Raw genomic sequence first — 22,105 nt, 5'->3', positions numbered from 1 at the left:
TGCAACGTGCGTAAATATCTTTTATCACTGTCCTAGTCTGCAACGTGTGTATTAGTAAGTATAAGTTATTAGTAAGTATAAGTTTATTTAGGTATATTTATATATACATATATCTACGTACGTATAATATATCATTATTTTTTAAACAATTTATAAATTACTATGTGTCTTTATTTAATTTTTTTAATTTATACAATTCTTTTTTTATATTTTTATATTAAACTTGGCACACTACGTCTCCCGCTCCGATTAGCTTTCCTCTAACTCTAAGGTTGACTGGAAGAGATCGCTCTTAGCGATAAGACCGCCTTTGCCCAAATTAGTTTTAAGTTGTTTATGTACTATTCTTTTTCTTGTGTGTGAGCAATAAAGTGTATATCTATCTATCTATCTATCTACAAATTAAGTAAATCGACGTTCTGTATCTTAAGATACAGGATTTACATTCAACACGTTTAACGCAAAACGGCCAAATAGCCAAAAATGCAGCGAGGCAGCTTGTCATCCTTTCCAGGGTGAGGCGTTACTTCACATCGGGACAGCCCCGTATCTTCAACACGTGTTTTGATTATAGTGACTCTCCCTATCAATCTTTTGGTTATACAGGGACCATATAAGTTCAGGTCCTGACCCTCGTTATGTGATTTCTTAGGTCCTGGACCTTAGTTCATCTACGGATTTCGGAATTCGGAACTCGATCTATAAGTTTGATGCCGAGAATAACTCGCTTTATGCGACTCTCATACTGTACACAGTCTTCCGTGTGAGCGTCCACGGCACCGTAAATCATAGTGTCCAAGGCACTTTGGCTAATCAAACACTGCGAAGTATCAACCGATTTTAATACGTCATCCAACCTACCAAATGCAGCCACTGTAATGGCCAGCTCCAGTCGGATTGGGTGAGCATGAGACTTGTTGAGCGTGACTTCTGGTTTGATCCGATGCTGCGTGTAAAATTTATAAGCAAGCAAAAAGAAGGGCGCCTTACGTGTGTAAGTGTGTGTTTAGTTGTGTAACTAAAACAAGTTTAAAACATAAAAAAACCATGCTTTATTTAAGTTTAAATTTCAAATTATACCTTACTAAGTATATGATTTTAATTTCCCGAGGTTACATTTCGAGTTTACAAGATATACTTTTCACTTGTTACACGTATATATGATTAACTATAATAATAATAATAATAAGCTTTATTGAGCAAATAGGATTACATTTGTTTGCATTTACACCATATTAACTATGTTACATAACTCTTATCTACCAATGATTTCTCGCGTTCCTTGCACTAAGTATAAACTTGTATCGCAGAGACCTATAGAACTTTAAGTACACTTTGAGCTTATGGATGTCTTTGAGCTGATGGAAGCCAATACACTGCACTAACAGTTTCTGAAAGTACCTGTGTGGCACACGGACATCGTCATCTGACCTGGAGATTACTGGATCCACTATTAGGTTATACACCAGGCTTATGCGTTTAGTGATTTTATTTTGTATGTGTGTATTATGTTCTTTATCAAAGGATAGAATATGCCCAAGACAAACTTACTGGTCAACAATCTCCAGCCTCTTATTTCCTATTATAACAGTAGGATTTGTGAAATCAAAGACACCTATTAAATATTCTTAATATTCAGGGACAACCCAAGCGTGAGCCAGCCGCTCCTTCTTGGCAACGCGGGCTTGCTCGCAATAACCAACTACGAACCCCATCGCCGCACAATCGTTCTCCTACACGGTTATCAAGACAACGCCGTGGGTTCTTTAAACGCTGTGCTAGTGCCTGGTAAGTTACCCAATTCAACCGACGCAACGACTCAAACCGCCAGCCACTCGTCTCTTCAGACTCGCACCGCTGATTGATTAACTCGGTTCACTTTAGACACCCGACTTACCCAACCTTTCCTACTCACCCGTCTCATCAGATCTACCTCATTGAACAACAAATTTGAGTCACTTGACCCGATTTTTTCACTATCCGTAACAAGATTTTTATGGTATCAAAACTCAAGAAAAAGCAAGACAATCCAAGTTTGTTTGAAAAAACAAATATACGCGATTTAAATCCGGAAAAATAGTTTCATTTCCAAGAGAATCCACTTGATAGAAAGTTGTAACCACTGTCCATAAACATTTGCCGCAATAATACTTCTTCCTTGTTTAAACTGGTTATTCTCGACAGTTGCCTTCACAAAGTCACAAATTTGTATACGCTTCTTTATTAAGATTCCTATTGATGTTCAAAATTTGCCATTTACGAGGTTTAAAACTATAGTAAAGCAGAAACTTTATTCTACCATTTTATAGTGGCCCGTTTATTTCTTTCAATATTTGTCTTAATCAATATTTTTAAAAATACATATTGTAATCATGATAAATGTGAACAAATTACTATTTACAAAGAGCAACACCAAGAGGTTTTTACTCATTCTTTCACAGTTTAGTTCAATCAAAATTACGGTTTCAAATATACTTACGTTGCTTACCTATAAAATAAAGAACAATTTGAATTTAACGTTTTGCGAGATTTACTATTGGAAAATGAACAAAGAAGCGCGGCCGGTCCCTGTGAATTCGCCGCGTGACATTTTAAATCAATTTTAATCTTATCCATCTTTTGTACTTCCGAAGCAATTACCGCGAAAAATGGATAAACGAATTAATTGCAATCAACTGACGTTCTTATTTCATCACAGACTGAACAAATTGATAACGAAAAATGAATAGGCGATCATTTTTTTTTTTTACTATAGCAATGATAAAAATGTTCTCTTTGCTTACTTACGAAAAAAAGATATATTTGACTGAATTTACTTAGAAGCCTATCATTAGTACAGAAACCGGTACTAAAATATATTTGTATTTCCAGCTTTCCTGGCGGCAGAGGATGTCAACGTGATCGTTGTGGACTGGAGTCTGGGCTCCAACAGCGTCAACCTCGCAACCTCCGTCGCAAACACCGTGACTTCTGGTATGTCATTGGTATATTTGTATTAGCATGACAAAGACCAACCACAACAGACAAAATTCCACAATGATATTTTTCTGTTTATAATTAATACGAAGCGTTTTGCTTCTACGTTAATTAGTAATAATGTGTGTAGCTCTGCTTTCAAGCTAGTATGAAACTGCGTCTTGGAATATTCCGTAGCCTAGATCTGCCAACTATATTAGGTACAGGTTGACGAAATACTTCTACGTACCTATTATAGGTCTTTGTATTGTTTTTTTTCCACGGAAGATAAGTAACAATGGAAATGCCAAAGCCTCGATTACAATCAGAACCGCTAGATGTCGCCAAAAGTCATACATTCATATTTTGAAACACTATGAAATCACAGTGAAATCTTGATAATGATTGGTCGTAGTTTCAAATTTAAAAACAAATTTTAATTTTATATTTGTATTGAATTGATATTCATTTTTTTTTTTGTGAAATTACTCCACTAGTTTGTTATACTTATTAATACAAAGATCGAACACTCAGAAAAAATTCCTTCGATCCGGCCGGATTCGAACGTCTTCTAGCATACCGTGCCAGACGCTATATCAACTAAGCCACGGAACGAAACCGAGTGTTCGATCTTTGTATTAATAATTAAAACAAACTAGTATAGTAATTTCACAAAAAAAAATTGAATACCATTCAATAAAAATTTAAAATACATTGAATAGCGGCTCTAAAAGTACTAACTGGGTGATAAATCTTTCATAGATTTCTCATAGATGGCGCTACGGCTAAAAAGTCGTTGAAAAACCAAACACAAAGACACGACGCAAGCACATAGAAGAATTCGTGAGATCCGTTGGTTCGTTCCGTGGCTTAGTTGGTATAGCGTCTGGCACGGTAAGCTAGAAGACGTACAATTAAAACTTTATCCTGTTGGCAAATCGTCGAAAGTTATTACCTGTTATTACAAGTTACGACGTTTTGATTTTATATTGAAATTTCGATCAATATGCTGCCATCTAGCGATTAATAGCTGAACGACGACGAATTTAAGAAGTGTACTTAGTTCTCCAAAAAAGAAGCGACCATATTGCAGTGATATAATATACTTTAGTTTCCTGTAACAATCATTACGATAAACAGAAAATTGAAAATGTATTAAAATAAAATAAAATAACACTTGTTGATGGTACGAAACAATATCATAGATAATATTACAAAGGCGACTACCGTTTTTGCACTCTAGTAGCGAAATAAGGCATTTTGCTGCGATTTTTTTCAAGTCTTTGATTTTGAAGTTTGCGGAACTCCACGAACTGTTGGTACACGTGCTACACAAACTAAGCACTTCTACAATATTTATTTTTCTGTCAATTTTTTCGGCTGTCAATGACATAAGCGATATTATTCTGAGGATTATGAAATGCTGCGTGGTCGCTTTTCTTTGCATTTGGTATTTGTATTAATTTAAATACCTCGGACATATTGTTACCGACGACTTTCAAGATGATGACGATGTCGAGAGGGAGCATAGGGCGTTGGCGATACTCGAGAATATGCTGGCCCGCAGGCTGGCCCGCTGCACGGATCAAGTCAAAATAACAGTCTTGAAAGCGTATTGTCAGGGTCTGTACGCGGGCGGCTTTTGATTTAAGTGTTCCCAAAGGTCGCTAAATTCACGGCGCATCCAATATCATAACGTGTTCAGGATGATGTTGAGAATACCCCGGTACTCGCCTCCGGAATGTTTGCTTTGGCTCATACGAATTGCTTTTATGCCGTCTAGCAGAAAGAAGTAGGTAACATCGTGGGTTAGAAGGCTCCGGCGGAGGATTAACAACAGCATCCTGAAGGTTGTGGCTGAGGACCACGGAGCGCCTGTACTGAGGCATCCCGTACGGACAATGATTCCGCACGAGATGCCTCGTTAGTACATGGCATTTTAGATTTTAATCAAGTTCTATCTCTATTTTACTAACACCAATGGATCCTGATATCTAAAAAAGAAATGTGTTGAATTGGAATTAAAATAACTTAATTTAACAATTGCAGGTGAAAGTGTAGCCAGATTCATAAACTGGTTGAACCAGGCGGCGGGTGTTACAGCCGGGAGCTACCACATAGTGGGATATGGTCTTGGTGGACACCAGGCTGGCATCGTGGGGAGAAACGTTGATGGAGATGTGGCGTACATCACTGGTGAGATTTTCGAGTTGGTTTTTGGTACACCAACGCACTAACGGCTTGCACACCGGTTTTCATAATGTCGCCATCTGTGTGGTTCCGGATTCGGATTCGTTCGTGTCAATGTATATTGGAAAACTAACTTTTCTATATTGTGTCGAGTCTGGGTGTTTGTGGTACCGTTGTTGTTTCCGATTTCCGTAACACAAGTGCTTTATTTACTTTGTCGGAGCAACCTAAGTGATGTATGTATAGAGTGTTTAAATTTAGGTATCTAGGACATTAAATTAAGCCTGACGTCAAAGACAATGATAACATGGAGAGGGAGCGTCACGTTAGACGAATAATGGGTTGATGATGGTAATGATGATGACGATGACAAAGCGCTTGACAAAACTCGTTAGCAACCGCTCACGCGATGCGCTCCTCCTACCGCAAAATGGCGGCTACTTGGTTTCGCAAATTAGAAAAGCATTAATTAATTTAAAAAATTAATTAATGCTTTTCTAATTTGCGAAAAATTAATTTAAACTAAATACAAGTTTTTATAAATAAAAATTATTATTCTGCATTGCTAAATAAATACCCTCCGTACTACCAATATACGTATGTTTTCAATAAATATACACCGCAACCACCAGCCCAAACAATGACACACACGATTGTCGTGACGTATTTTTGAAGTTGTTTATTTTTTTTAAAGCAAAACATTTTTTGTCATCTTAATTCAAGTTTGTTTGTCTACCACATTTATTTGTCTTCTTGCCCCTAGGTCTGGACCCATCGTTCTATCTCTGGATAATAAACAGCCATAAATTCAGACCCGACGACGGCTCTTACACCGAAATAATCCACACAAACGCTGGCATCAATGGTTATCTAGGTACTTTGGGTCACGTTGACTTTTACCCTAACGGCGGAGTGAATATGCCTGGTTGCAACGGTGCAACTTGCGACCAAGAAAGGTGTGTATCGTAGCCTTACTAGAATCTTTTCGTTGTTTGTGTTGTATAATAAGCAATGATCGGAAAAAGGCGTTCCAAACCTACAGATACATTAGATACTACAAGGAGTGACATAGTTAATACCACCAAATATTAATTACTTTTTTCGAATTCCGGATTTCCGGAAATGGTTATACTGCAGGACAAAACCACTTAGGAAGTCGAAGTTGAATTTTAAAGTAATTCTAATGGTGCCATGTGAAAAACAAAACTCCTTCTTTTTCTTCTTTTTGCCTAATGGTGCTATCCTTTAGATTTCACCAGTATCGAGTTTTCCGCTTAGTAATTTTAAGGGCTTCAGTAGACTTTGCTATTCAGTGAGTATTGTGAGAGCACAATGTGATATAATTTGATAAAATGTTATATAATTTGATAAAATGTGATATAATTTGATAAAATGTGATATAAAAATACTTATTATATTTTAAAGCTGCAGAGCTGTTGAATTACCTAAAAGGGACAGAGAACAATATATATAGACAAATGTTAGTGGGTATGTTAGGCAGGATGAACAAATTATAAATTAATGTCATTGCTAGTTACATAATCACAAAGAACATTGATGCAAGACGTATCCACAAGACTTAAAATCGTATTAAAATTTGTGGGTTTGGGAATGAATGAGGGGAGAAACATAAAATACATATAATGTAATTAAGAAGGAAGATACCTATCCATAATTATTAACCTTAGAAGCAAGTCCCAACTCATGGTATCACGATTTCGTTTAACAAAGGTAAGCGATTCTTCTATGGGGAACTGTATACGTTTTTACAATAAGATTCCGGAGAATATATTAAGATTGTCATTTCCTAAGGTTAAAACTTAAATTAAAAGTATTTTAATTGGAACGTCATATTACAAAATTGAAGAGTATGTTTTAGATAAAGTATGGAACGACAACAAGAGTCTAGACTCCACACAATTATGATTCAAAGTGTATTCCATACACATATATATGTCTGTGATTCCATAGCAGTTTATTTGAAAAGAGGAATCCCTAGAGTTTCTTACTCGTTCTTTTCAGGGAGGTCAGCGTAGTGAACAAGCAGTAGCTTAAAAAATGACGTTTTAAAGTGTAAAAAGTTTACCTATGGAATCATTGACTTACAATTATAATATGGCCCATTATTCTGATTAGTTGCCATTGACGGATGGCCCTTAGTTCGTCTCTATTTCTGGTTGTACACTCGATGATTACGAATTGCGACACGTACATTGGCCCTTTAAATGAATTGGTGACTTATTTTTCCAGATCGTTCTTCTATTTCGCCGAGTCCTTGGTCAGCGGAGGTTTTACCGGTCGTCGCTGCGCCACGTATGCAGGAGCCATGTCTAACCTCTGCTACATGTGGGGCAACCTGCGGATGGGTGGCATAGCGCCAAAGACCGGGTAAGATTCTTTTTTAACCGACTTAAAAAAAGGAGGAGGTTCCCAATTCCACTGTATGTTCTTTTTTTCTTTTTTTTCCGATATTTGTGAACCGATTTTCATGATTCTTTTTTTGTTGGAAAGGGGGTACTTCCATTTCACTTTGAAGAAAATCATCCACCTCGAAGGGTGGCTGTTTACACATGAAGATTCATTTTTATAAATAGCGCCTAACTTTAATTTAGGAGCAATTACCCTAATGGTTGATTTTGCTATTTCTTCCATTCAAGGCGTTTTTTCTCTCAATATGTTTTGAGTAGTGAGATTATTATTATCTCCAGTGTCAAGTCCTGTATAGTGGCGAACCAGGGGATATGTCAATAAAACTTAGCAAATAGACGTAATTCCACGTACTTTTGAGGTCGGTTTTTTTAGTACTCTGTACTGAGATTATTATATTTCTAGTCAAACTGTAACATTATGTCAACCAACGACTTCAATCTATAGACAAGAACATTCGCAGCAACTACATGTTTCAAACAAAACATTATAAATAGTGACATTGTTTTATTTTAGTGTTGAATTTTATCAAAGAGTATCAGTATCACAGTATCGTGAACAGACGTGACAGTCTATACCTGTTGGGAATGAGCTAGGCAGGCAGATAATATTGAGTGTTTGCCAATGATATTTATCCGTAATTGGGGAATTAACGTAAAACCCCTGGCAAAGTCGCTGTTAGTTGCACAATACATTTTGCTTTGACCCAGGGGTCTTCCGAATATCATTTATAACTATTATATTTAGGAAATGAAACTATTTTTCCGGATTTAAATCGCGTATATTTGTTTTTTCAAACAAACAGACGTTTCGGGCCCTTTACAAGTCCCATGGTCACGGTTTGACTCACGATTAATTACTATTATATTACTAAACAAAAATACAAATTAAGTAAAAGATAAAAAAATCGCACCCCTCATGGAAAAACGGCATAAGCGAAATTACGTCAAACATGCTTGTAGATTAGACACAGAACAATGTAACCTACATACTCTCCAATTGGAGAATTTACTAACTAATTTATATATATATCGTCTATCAATATAAATTTTTTTTCTTTGCATATCCGAAATGTCTATCCTAAGGTTGCCTGGAATAAATTGCTACATAACAATAAGGCCGCCTGTTGCACATTAACTTACTATTATACTTAAGCTATTGTATTGTATTTTTATTGCAATTTTATGTGCAATAAAGAATATTTCATTCATTCATTGACAATATTAGTCGTTAGAGTTACAAAGTATTGGAGAGGATGTGGGTTATATTTTTCTGTATCTAATGGAGCAATAAACATTTTTGACGTAACTCCATTTATGCCATCCTTCGATGAGAGGTGCGAGTTTTTCGAAATAGTAACTGCGTTAGAACAATAGTTGTTTAATGTTGAAATCAAAGAACTGTTATTTTACGAAAATAGATAATCTTGTTTAATATATTTGAAGTAATGTAGTTTAAATATGTATTAAATATTTTATTAATTTGTTTTCATACTACACACACTTATACCTGTATGTATATATTGCAAAGATTATGTAAGTATTTATTCGATATAAGAGTACACACTGCAATAACACTATACACACTCATGATTAAGTATTTACGTAGTTTATTTTATTTTATTATCTGTTCCGGGACGCATACGTCCGTCACTCTCACTCACTCGGCTAGGGCCCATTGAAAACCAGCGTCACAACCTAGCCTTGGTTGTGACTTTAGCTGAATGCGTTCCTTTTGTACACGCCACAGCCGCACACATGTCAGTATAGTATTATGTAATACGTTGTTTAAATGTTTTTATGCTGTTCTTTGTGTTATTTCTGTTCTAGTTATATTAGTCTTTGTTTTTGAGTTTTTTTTATAATGTGGCGTTACAATAAATGGTTTCTATTCTATTCTATTCTATTCTATTCTTAGGATGGACGTATTATGTGATACAGAGAACTACAATGCGTTGATTTAAAGAGATACGCTTATTTTTCGGTCACTGGAATATAAGTGACAAAATAATATAATTCAAAATAAAACTTAATTAAATGTACGTTTTAATTTTAATTGTATAATTTTATTCAGTAGCGAGTGCCATAGACAATAGAATTTAGTGCGTAGCAGTAGAATTGTGAAAGAGTTCGTCCAGGGATGTACTTGCCACCTTACATCTATTTCTGCTGCCAAGCAGTAATGTCAGCAGTACTGCGTTCCGGTGTTGAAGGGTAAGGTTGCTGGTGAAATTACAGACACATGGGACTTGTCAACTTATGTCTCAATTCGGCTTGTTTATGAAATTATAATTGATAGACTAAAGTTCAGTAGTAGAACAAAATATAGAGGTACAAACCAACCTATTTTGAACTATAGTTAAGAAGCCACTGGGAATATTGCAGTGTGGTCTGGGCACCTACCTACAATACACACATTCAGCGCATTGTTGTAGAAAAGGTTTGTGTGGCATTTAACCTACACTTGCATCATATGAGAATCATTTGAAACATTTTAGGATGGCTACACTAGAAACCCGTAGAAAAGTTATTGATCTGACCGTTATTAAAAGAATTGTCTTAGGCATTATTGATTGCCCTGGTCTAATGGAATAGAATTCCTTATCCTGCGATAATTGCCGAGGTCTGGTAGTACTAGGCTCTTCCATAAATTTGAGGCTACATTGTTTCTTATCACAAGCAATAACACTGCATAAGGAGTACCAGTGTGAAGTTAATCTAATTTGTATTGTATATTATTGTATTTCCTTTAGTGCATTCTGTGCCCTCCTCTAAGTAGTGGGACACTTAGTTTAAAACCACAGTGTCTGTATACTGTATACCTGCATAGTTATAGTGTACTCATTGTTATGAGAGCCTGATTAAATAAATAGACAAATAAATGTTGTTACCTAAAATTGTATAATGGGTTTTAACTACCCTTAGTTAAATTAATAGTTTTTGTAACTACAGTTCAGAAAAGGGTTGTTTGCGTTAATATTAGTTATATATTTTTGTCGTATTTTTTTGCAGAAGTCGCGGAATTTACCGACTGGAAACAAACTCGCGTTCACCGTTCTCACGAGGCTGAATTTGCATTGAGGGAAAGAAGAATAAAGCACTGAGAAGCTTAAAAACTAATGAACATAAATTTACCATTGTAATATAATGAAAAAAAAAATATATATTTTGTAACATTACCAGTTTTAAAAATTTTTTATATATATTTTGACGCCTGACGTAAATATAATGGCAATGTCATTCAACAAAGTAATCGCTAAATTTTTTTATTAAGTAATTTTTTTGCTTTTAATTGATAAGTAGATTACAAACATTCAACTTTCTTCATTCGACCATCGCTACCAGACTTAATAATATCTGTGTACCTACTTTACATTACTCTGTATAATGTAATACCTACTGTGTATCGTTTTCTTTAAAAAGATTCAAAATAACATAAAACGTTAAAAATTACGGGTTTTCATTGAAGAAATTCCATCCTTGTGTTTTAAATGTCACTAAATCATTGTAATAATATTTGATTACAACACCAAAGGAAATCGAAAGCTTTTTCATGCAGGAAAATTCCGTAAGGATACGAAATAGACAAAATCAGAATCTGCATTAGTGTAGTAGTGGTATCTAGGATTTATCTATGACGTTGCTATGGAGCTATTTATAATAAGATTGAAGATGTAACTTTATTTTTGCTAAATAAAACCTATATTATATCTACAGGTACTTTATTCTCCACATTCATCAACTGATATGTAAAAAACCTGCATCATCAACAACCCTGCTTCGAAAGTAGGTTTGATATGCAGCAGAAAGAGAGTTACACACAGTACGGAACACTGTGGAATCTATCGTCATATGTTCCGAAGAGTAAGCCTTCTAAGACCTCTCGAATCGAAGGTTCACTCGAGAATTCCGAGACCCAATTGCAAAGGTCAGTGGGAAGCCCATAAGAGGGAAGCTTACTTATAAGGCATGCGTGCCAGACCCTGTCAAAGGCTTGAGAAATATCCAAAGACACTGCGAGTGCTTCGCCTTGCTTTTCTATAGCCTTGCTACATATGTGACAGGCATACATAAGATCGCCCTCGTCGGAATCCGTACTGGCGATCACTGAGAAGGTAGTTGTCTTCAAGGTACAATAGGAGAGGTTATTGAGTACACGAGTAAGGAAGTGACTGAGATAGGTGTATAGTTGTCAGGGTCAGCTCTGGTTCCCTTTTTCGGCATAGGTTGCACGTTTGCAAGCTTCCACGACCTGGGAACTACACCAGTCTCAAGTGAGACGTGGTACAGGCGTGTGAGAACAGGAGACAACTCAGGCGCACAGTTACGCAGAGCTATTGCTGGAATTCAATCTGGTTAGCTTTATTCAAGTCTAGATTTCGCAGATTTCTGGAAAGAGTGAAAGAAAAAGATTCGCCTTCTCTTCCGCAGTATGAGCCAGCGAACCATCCGGTCTTAGTAGAGGTGGCAAAGACGGGCGACAAAAGTTAGACTCGACCGGTTTGGCCAGGGACCAAAAGGATTTGCTTATTTGAAGGATTTGCTTATTTGGTTTCCCTACTATTCTGAGAAGTCTGTAATTAAAGATGGAATATAGTTTGAAGCGTTGGAGGTTATGTGTTACGTAATTGAGTGAAATATATTCGGTGTATTATTATCAAAATAAACTACAGAAGCAGAGGAAATTATTTTGTATACTGGTATGTCAAAAGGTGTGTAGGTAAGCCATAACAAAAAAACTGAGTTAATAACATACCACAGACTATTGCACGGACACATTATTTTTTTGTGAAACATGCCATCTATCACTGTTTTGAGAACTTTTTGTCAGTTTTAAGAAATTATCGACTTTATTTTTTGTAATGAAGTAGTTAATCCATTATTAGCTTATTACAAATCGGTCGAATTAGCACATTTGATATTACGTGAGCTAAATGTGGACCATATCCGTAAGTAGTTACTGAAATTTCTTCTTTTGGCGGCTAGATGTCGCTCTACGTTAAGTGCGAAACTGACAGTTGTAGATATCAGTCCGAATTAGTCATTAGAGTCTCCTTTAATATGAGTTTATTTCCAGACTATAAGGGTCGTATTCCAGAACTCTACTCAATGCTCAAGTCAGGATTTGAGCAGACTTAAATATGATTTCAAGCACTGGAAATACGACCCTAATGGCGAGAACTTGATTTATTTATTACATATTTATTACATATTGCTTACAGATTAATATCCAAACACAATAGTAATTCTTAAGCTAATATCATATATTGAAATAATAATGTAATCATACTTAATAAAGAATAGATACAAAATAAATTGAATGAAAATTTACAAATAATTGAATTTTATATATTGCATGAAATAAACTGAATAAAAAATTAGATAAAAATAACAAATCATGGAATTGGACATTACATTATTAACAATCAAATTTTAAAACATTAACATAGTATTAATTATTCAGGATGCACAATACTTATGTGATGCTACTGTCCATGGTCAATGACTCGAGATATCGTCCCGCGGAAACCGTAAAAGGGGCTTCCGAGCATGCAAAGAGGTCCAAAGAGGCGTCAAAGATAAGCATTCGATTGAAGTACTTAAGCTTGAGTATGTTTTGTAGTGCTTTGAACCATACTCAAGTCCTGACTTGAGCGTTGAGTAGAGTTCTGGAATACGACCCTTAGACCGCTATTGTAGTTTATTTTATTCACACTTGTAATTAACATTTGAAGACGCTAACGAATTCTATTAAATAACTATGATTTAGCCATTATTCTTTACGTAATCCGAAGATGAACCTTCACATATGTTTTCTTAGGTTAGCGTTGCATGTAACTACGTGAGCTTGTGAGCTTTGGCCGAGTGGCCTACGCTCGAACGTAGAAGGGAATAAAATAAAAGAAACCACTACAATTCCAATTTGTTTATTTTTCAAATTTCAAGAATATTGTGCACTATATATTTAATGTGAAGTCATGGTATACATAATGTTCTGAGCGAATACACTGAGGAAGAATATTTAGACATCTAATTTGACTGCAGCGTTGAGATGCTTTAAAGTAGCTGCGAATTTGGGATTTAAATTGAAAACCACGGGAAAGCGCACCTTGAATCCCTTGTTTTAAGGTCGTTTTTGTCCTAAATGGTGATTTATATAATTTTGATCACTCTAAGGGAATCACCACACTTATTAACGCGTATCGGCTTGCGCCGATTAAAACCGTTAATAATATTAGTGCTGAGAACTAAAAAAAGGACTTCAAAAGTCATTCATCGCCTAGTTTGCCACCCTTAGAGGTGGAATATTTTCTTCAAATTTAACTGGGACCACTTCTGAGGTACCCTCTTTCCAACAAAAAAAGAATCATGAAAATCGGTTCACAAATGCCGAGCTATCACGCAACATAAAAAAAAACGCAGTCGAATTGAGAACAAAGAAATATTAACGCGATTCACGTAAGTTCAAGCTATCAAAATATCGTTGAAGTTACGTAGTCGTTAGATCGAAGTCATATCAAAAATGGGTGTTGACGTATCACTTGAACGAACGTTGATAGAGTACAATCGAAACATAACGACTAATTAACGACATCTTGGATTGTGAAATTTGACATTTAGTTCGATTACGTGAATCACCCCCTGCGACACGTAGTCGTTCCGTAGCTCAATTGGGAACGCGTCAGCCACGGTATGCTGAAGGCGTTGGTTCGAAGCAGGTGTGCAAAAACTTAAACCATGAGATTAATACATTGTCAAAATAGTTATAATTATTATTTTACTGGTAGCAGGGTTAGTTATCTATGCAGAATCTGCCCAGCTAGGGACCGTTCCATTTGTACCACAAAGCAGGTCAGATGTGGTCCTGGATTAAACAGGCATGGACTTAGAAGTCGCGATGTTAAGTCTTTTTGGAAAAATTATATAGTAAAATTGAGGATATATGTGGTGTGAAAACACGATTCATAAAAATTTTCACGATAGAAAAAAAAAACAAACTTGCTTCGAAATTTAACAAGAAAACTGCTGTATTAAATACGTACTTTACATATACCAATGATTTTTTAAAATATCAACTGAACCAAATAGCATACGTAAATATATCAATTACGTTTGTAAAAATATCAATTAGACCGGAATAAAGTGAACCTTATTTGTACGGTTGTAAAATTCGAAATGAGGTAGTTTCGACTATTAAGAGTACTTCATTATTATATACTCTTAGAGATGAGTAGACGACATCGCCAGTCGTAGTGGATGGCACAAAGTACGAGAGACCTATATTCAGCAGTGGGTAACGTCGAGCTGTGATTCTTGAGGTCGCTATCTCTGAGGACCCGGGTTTGATCCCCAGCCGGGTCAATGTAGAAAACTAACTTTTCTGGTGTGGGTATTTGTGGTAGTTGTTTGTGATTTCCATAGTACAAGTGATGTAGTTATTTACTTTGGGATCAGAACGTATGTAATGTTGTCGGATATTTAATAGTACACGGGCGTAATTTCGTTAGCGTATTTTACACCACATTTGACACTATAGCCCATGGGTAACTAAATTTTTTGGCTCCACTTGGGAGATAAAAAAATTCAACGCAATCACTACAAAAAATTTTTGAAAACACGCATATTTTACATTAACACAAAAAAATCACAATGAAAAATATATGTATATTATATGTAATGTACTTAATAGACAATTCACGTTTTTTTTTCAAATGCTGGGGTGCTACCCCCTGGACAGCATCAATTGCTTTCGAGGTCTTTAATCGCCCGTTGGAGGCGGTAGCGACCACTTCGGGAAACTATCGACTGTGAACTGGCAACCGGTACTATCTCAATTTTGATAACTTTACAAGACGAAGAAAAAAATTGCTTGCGTCATTTATATAGCATCTGGTTCATTTTTATTTAATAAACGAGATGCTATATAAATGATTTTTTCTTCATCCAGTAAAGTTGTCAAAACCGGTTGCTAGTTCACAGTAGCCAAAACAAGTAGATACCGCTTACAAACAAACAAATAAATGTTTTCGTTATATTTCGTTAAAAAAATTATTTAAGACTATTTAAGAGATCTGAAATTTTGTTTTAAATACTAATAATTTTACACCCATGCCAAGCGTGGGGTTTATCGAGTGCAGTAATAATAATTTAAAGCCTTCCAGAGGCCATTATTATTGAATATTTTTTTAGGGCTAACACACATTCTGCTCTCATCATAACTATCGTAACCACATTTTCAGCTAAATAGAGTTGTTAACATTATCTGTAATCAAGGAAATGAGATCTACAACCCATCGAGTGTATAACCAGAAATAGAGACGAAATGTCATTTAATATATTTGAAAACTATTCTGCCAAATCATTACGGTGACGCGCCCCGATTGGCCAGCCCGAATTTGAAACAAGCTTTGCTGTAATGGACGAAAATTGAAAAATTACATATTTAATATTTAATTACCGATAAAATGTGATGCCGTTTGTTTTTAACCGACTTCAAAAAAGGAGGAGGTTCTCTATTCAACTGTATGTACTTCTTTTTTTTTTTTTGTATGTATGTTACGTGATAACTCCGGTATTTGTGAACCGATTTTCATGATTCTTTTTTTGTTGGAAAGGTGGTATTTCCATAGTGGTCCCATTTCATTTTGAAGAAAATCATCCACCTCAAAGGGTGGCTGTTCACGCATGAAGATTCATTTTTATATAAATAGCGCCTAACGTTAATTTAGGAGCAATTACTTTTAGCAATTATTTAGTTGATTTTGCTATTTCTCCAATTCAAGGCGTTTTTCTCTCGATATACTTTGAGTAGTGTCGTAGTGAGAACCTATTTTTATTATCTCCAGTATCAAGTCCTGTACAGTGGCGAACTAGGGGATATTTCAATGAAACTTAGCAAATAGACGTAATTCCACGTACTTTTGAGGTCGGTTTTTTTAGTACTCTGTACTGAGATTATGTAATTAGATGTTTTGCTGTTTTTCCCCTCACCACCGAATACAACAAGCCCCCATAGTTAGAGATATTATCTTTATTACAATAAATACAGAATATTTTTGGAATATACGGAGACGTACACACAGGTCAGTTGATGACGATGTACCATTTCAGCTTTCTGATTTGCGACTTCAGCGCAAACGAGAGTTGATATTTAAAAGTGATATAAGGCTCATTTGCCGGATGAGTTGCCAGGGATGGATGGTTCTTATTTCGTCTCTATTTCTAGCTGTATGTACTCTATGATTGTATCCTTAATGCTCCGATTTACCCGATTCGTATTCAAATTCGAGACTATACAAATCTATGAAACTCGGGCCCACTTCGGATGCGACATCCGACATGCGCACTAAGTCCGATAAGAATCCGAGAAAGTACGAATGTCGCTTCTCGTCACATTTCGGACTGTCATTTCTCGGATACGAATCGGACGTAATGCACAAACGCTGTCGGGGAAAAAATGTACAATAGGAAATGAAACTATGTTTCCAGATTTAAATCGCGTACAAAAATTTTTTTAGGTTTGTTCATTGACTTACAAATAAATGGACGACGGGTCTAATACACAAACCACGAAAAAAATGTCCCAAGTCAACCTATTTAAACGTAGTGACATGTAAAGGAATATGAAAAAGCTAAAACGTTGAATTTAAATTGTACTGTCTAAGTTTGCTCGCTTCGCTGTCAGAAGAAACAAACGAAGGCTAAAGCGTGAATGACGCTCTGTATACGATTTTAACGCCCTATAAGTTCGGACAGTTTTTAGCGCGGACCCGACGTCCATATAATTGTAAGTCAATGGGTTTGTTTGAAAAAACAAATATACGCGATTTAAATCCGGAAAAATAGTTCCATTTCCCATGTGTAACATTTTGATGATGATTTGTACAATAGGATTTTTTTATACACTTCCGGACACATAATTCGAGCCACCACGCGTTTTCAGCTTAAACAATGTTTCATTGATAAAAAAACTATTATGTAATTCTGACACTAATATACTAAACGTAGGAATTTGGATTTTCAAAACCGGGGAAAATTTCTTCTTCGATGATAACACTATTTTTGTATTCTAGGCCTTTACGACAAAAATGCGAGGTGGCTCTAATTATGTGTCCGGAAGTAAATTGTGGACAAAACTAACAGCTACTGACATCCGTGATTTTGATCCAAAAACTAATTTCCAATATGTAGTTATTGCAAAAACCATATTGATTTTGAACTAGCAACCGGTACTATCTCAATTTCGACAATTTTACAGGAAGAAAAGAATTGTTAGGTGTTATTTATATAGCATCTGGTTATAAGTTAGTACAAGTTGAATGAAGTCAATTCTGGCGCTAAAATTAAATGTATCTGAGATGGAATTTCTTGCAACGCTGCGGAGTATGAAATATTATAAAATGGTATTAAAAAGCGAAATCTTGAGATAGCACCGGTTGCCAGTTCACTGTCGATATTGCAACATAGTAATCAACGTTTACCAGGTATAATAATCTTAGCAGACTCAGAGGTTCTAAACTAAAATCTATAAAGGGGTAGTTTAGTGTAACCATGGAGCAAAAACCAAGAGCACTTCTAATCGCGGTACAACACAGCGTAATCGGGTATTTAGTACCTTTTGGTACTCCAGATGTCGCAACGAGTACCAAACAACTATTTTCGTCTTACACTAACGTTAAGTTGCAATATCAAAGCCACTCTAATTTCCAGTGATAACAAACAAAGCAACTAGATATATATATCAAGGCCAGCTACCTTAATCGTTGTAGTTACAGGAAAACGGTTCTAGAAGACTATCCATGAATTTTGAAGATATTTTGATTAGCATTCAAAAACGGTACAGTCAGCAAGATAAAAGGCATTTTTTACAAAACTTTTGTTTATGCCATTCGATCCTGTCTCTGGTAAGGATCGATAGTCTCTATGGGAACAACTGAGATAAGAATACTCGAAATGTCAGAAATCGCAAAAATGCTTTTTACCATACATTTTGTAGGGACATATTTAGTAATCAGTTATTCTAGGTTATTTTTTGCTCAAGGAGCCACATTCTTCAAGATTCCTTAAAATATTTCTTATAACCGTTCTGGTGGGCACTCTCCGTAAAGGATATTTGACCCTATACCACTCCAAAGCATCTGTAAAGTTTTTACCATTTAAATAATATGCGTCCAATAAGTCCGTTCTACATTTGAGAACATTTTGATTAAAAATCGTATTAAAAGTGACAATTCGCTATTAACAAAACAAAATAAAGCTGTTCCGAATTTAATAAAGATATGATTATAATTTGGTTTTACTTAATTCTTATTTGTAGAGTAGTGGCCAGTTTCTTTTCTAACAAAAAGTTTTTATTTAAAATGTGTGGTAAAAGGTTTCTGACATTTCGAGTACTCTTACCTCAGTTGGTCCCGTATAGACTATTGATCCTTACCAGAGACTGGATCGAATGGCATAAAAAAATTTTTGGAAAAATTGCCTTTATATTGTATCCTTTATCTTGCTGACTGTACCATTTTTTCAAAATCTGTTAATGCCAATCAAAATATCTTTAAAATTTGTGAATAGTCGTCTAGAACCGTTTTCCTGTAACTACAACGATTACAGTAGCTAGCCTTGCTGCCCCGTCTTAAATGTACACCCTGTATATAGAATAGCTGAACTACAACGAACGACTAGGAAGTAGCATCTTCTTGACAACAGATGTCTTCTTTAACGCATACGTTGCATAATAAACTTTATTTCGATCGATTGAGTTTAAAATTAACAAAACACTGAAGCATTTTTTCGCTACTAGCGTTGAAAATTCGAGATGTTTACATAGTTCTCCAAAAGATTAAACTCGACCATATTGCTCTGGGATAATGTTTACTTTTGTTTACTACAGTACAAAAAATCCAAGTGCGGTTATCATTTTTTCACTCCAAAAGAGCACAGTGAGGCATTTTTCTAGATTTGACTGAGCTCAAGTATGGACAACTGTCCATTTAGTGGTCACTTCTATCTAATCACTTCACTGCTATTTATAGTTCTTTGAATGTTATGGATCGTGCCGGCTATTCTTTTATTTTGTTTAGTATTAGCGCCATCTACCCATATTAGGAAGCGTTAATTTAAATTAGTTTATAACACACAATGCCATCCATTGAAACGCATATTTCGACCTCTCCTACGTAAAGTATCCTATGTCAAAATTCCAACTTTACAGGACAGCGTTTTAAAGTTTTGAATTCACAGAAACGAGCATAACACAGTTTTATTCGGCAGAGCTCGATACTCACAGAGTATTATAAAATCCTAGATATCAGTTAGATGAACAACCACGATTTATTATATCATTTTACAATTTATTAGCCACGGGTTATGTTTCTTTTCAGTGAATCCAAAACTTTAAAACGCTCCCCTGTAAACTTGGCAATTTCGATATACGATACTTTATGTAGGAGGGGTCGGTTTGTCAAAGTTCAGAAAACAATTTTATCTCATCAATATCTGAATAATATTAGAAGGAAAGAAAACTGACTTCTTGCATTTCATATGAGAGGAATTAATTAAAATCCACGGACATTTACATCAACCACTACCAGGCTATAGATCAGCGCCATCTCGATATGACGGACGGAATTTTTAACTTTTTCAGAGTTACAATAGATGTAGTATGAAGATTAGCATTCCTCTTGATTATTGGTCCATGGTGTAGCTAACATAGTATTCGAGAAGACAAATCAAAAGTATCAAAAAAAAATTTTCAAGTATGTACCTCGTGTGACTAAGTCCTAAATAACGAACAGTGTACGATTTTTGAGTGCTTTGAAGCAAAAAATAATGTTTAAAAACATTTAAAAGTCTATCAGAATCTCACGACGAATGGGTAAATTAAAAATATTATTTTTCTGGCAACACTTGATGTAGCTCAAATAAACGTTCTTGATACTTGTATTTTTTTTTTGGTTATTTTATCAGTCAGGTCCTGAACCCAGAGCAGCCCGTTTGCACAACTTCATCCGATTCTCAGAAGACTAGTGTCTTGGGTGAGCTGCCCCGGGTACACGCACAGTACCCTCCCTATTTTCCAGGTATATATCGAAGCTGTACGCACGCTCACCTCCCGGCAACGAGGCGTCTCTCCAGTTCCCAGAAACCTACCAGAGGATATCTAGCTGGTATGTTCCCCGCACTAAAAAATCCCCACTGGTGGGGATCCCGAAGTTTCATTTAATTTTTACTATGACATCGACCCAGCGCACATATTTTAAAAAGTGTAATAGCTTCGATATTTCGTCAGTGTCTGCAAGTACAACGCCAGAGGGGATTTGTGAAACAAAATTAAATAAAACTTTAGGATGTGGGGATTTTTAGTGAAGATTTGGGGAACATACCATCTAGCTCTCTGTGCCAGTGCCGGAGATGCCGGTCGCAGTGTCCTGCGACAATGTCCGGACATAGCTTCCGACTTAAAGGGCAATTTACGTGACCCGCGCGTCTCCTCGCCTTAGGCCCCGTCTAGACCGCTACTAAGACGCCCCGGACACATGCTACCTCGCCAAATAAACGTATTCATCTCTTTAGCTAACCACAAACCCTGGCTAATCCATCCCCAAGATTTTGAGGACAGTAATTATGTTTTTAAGAATGTTCACCACATTCTGACAATGAATGCAACGGAACCTGATCAACGGAATTCGGACTGGGACACTACCCAGAACAGCTGACCAGAACCAATTTACAAAATATCATTTTTCAAATCGGTCCTACCGAGCATTGAACCCGGGACCTCCTCATCCAGTGCTCACAGTGCACACCGTTAGGCTATCGAGGTCGTCGATAAGAATATGGCTAGCGTTCTGTTACTACCCCGCCCACAAACCACTTTGTACTCGCGATCGATGGCGAACGTGGCTTTGAAAAATGTAGGTGTAATAAAGTATCAAAATCGTTCAACCGCAGTCAACTATCAAAACAGATATCTCAAATTGAGGTTGCCATTTAAATTTTATTTCCTATTTCGTGTCACGAGATTCTGGTAGACAATTTTTAAAAAAGGAAAACGATTTCTATCTTTTTTTTCCAATTTTTTTTCCTACACTTATAAATTACTAGATCGTGTTTTAAACAAAAGCATTGATGTACTTAGGGATAAGCTGTATTAGGGACACGAATTTTATTCAATACATTTCTTTCGTCATCATATAACCGGATAACTTGGTAAGATTAATGACCCAGTGCTTTGTTATTTTGTCATTCCGACGCAATGTTGCTATTCACACAACGGTTTTTACTAATTACCAGTCAAACTTATGACAGTGTTGCCATTTACGTAACTGTTTTTACTTATTAACTGTATTTTTTACAGTATTGTCATTTAAACTACATTTCCAATTAATTATCGTCAACCTTTTCAGAGATCGTAATCGTCCAAATATTTTTACGTGACAGTTTTTTTAACGGGAATTAAAATATTTTTGAAGTGTGGAAAATAAAGTCAATTGCACCCCGTATAGCTTATCCCTAAAATTCTATTATTATACTGACAA

At 35.9% G+C, this 22,105-nt stretch overlaps 1 protein-coding gene across 1 annotated transcript in view; it reads left to right on the top strand.

Moving 5' to 3' along the window:
- The window catches only part of LOC113234268 (pancreatic triacylglycerol lipase-like), a 14,192-nt gene extending 3,265 nt beyond the window's left edge, over positions 1-10,927 (top strand). Inside the window, exons 3-8 of the mRNA XM_026469567.1 lie at positions 1,640-1,788; positions 2,872-2,973; positions 5,005-5,151; positions 5,909-6,101; positions 7,396-7,533; positions 10,584-10,927. Of these exons, the coding sequence (XP_026325352.1) occupies positions 1,640-1,788; positions 2,872-2,973; positions 5,005-5,151; positions 5,909-6,101; positions 7,396-7,533; positions 10,584-10,641 (787 nt within the window). The 3' untranslated portion in view covers positions 10,642-10,927. The remainder of the gene's footprint in view (positions 1-1,639; positions 1,789-2,871; positions 2,974-5,004; positions 5,152-5,908; positions 6,102-7,395; positions 7,534-10,583) is intronic.
- Positions 10,928-22,105: the final 11,178 nt, after the last annotated feature.

Source organism: Hyposmocoma kahamanoa, unplaced genomic scaffold (genome assembly GCF_003589595.1).
Source record: "Hyposmocoma kahamanoa isolate Upper Pololo Valley unplaced genomic scaffold, ASM358959v1 82, whole genome shotgun sequence".
In the NCBI taxonomy this organism is placed as follows: Eukaryota; Metazoa; Arthropoda; class Insecta; order Lepidoptera; family Cosmopterigidae; genus Hyposmocoma; species Hyposmocoma kahamanoa.
The sequence above is the reverse complement of the archived record's forward strand: the minus strand, read 5'-3'. Positions and strand labels throughout refer to the sequence as shown.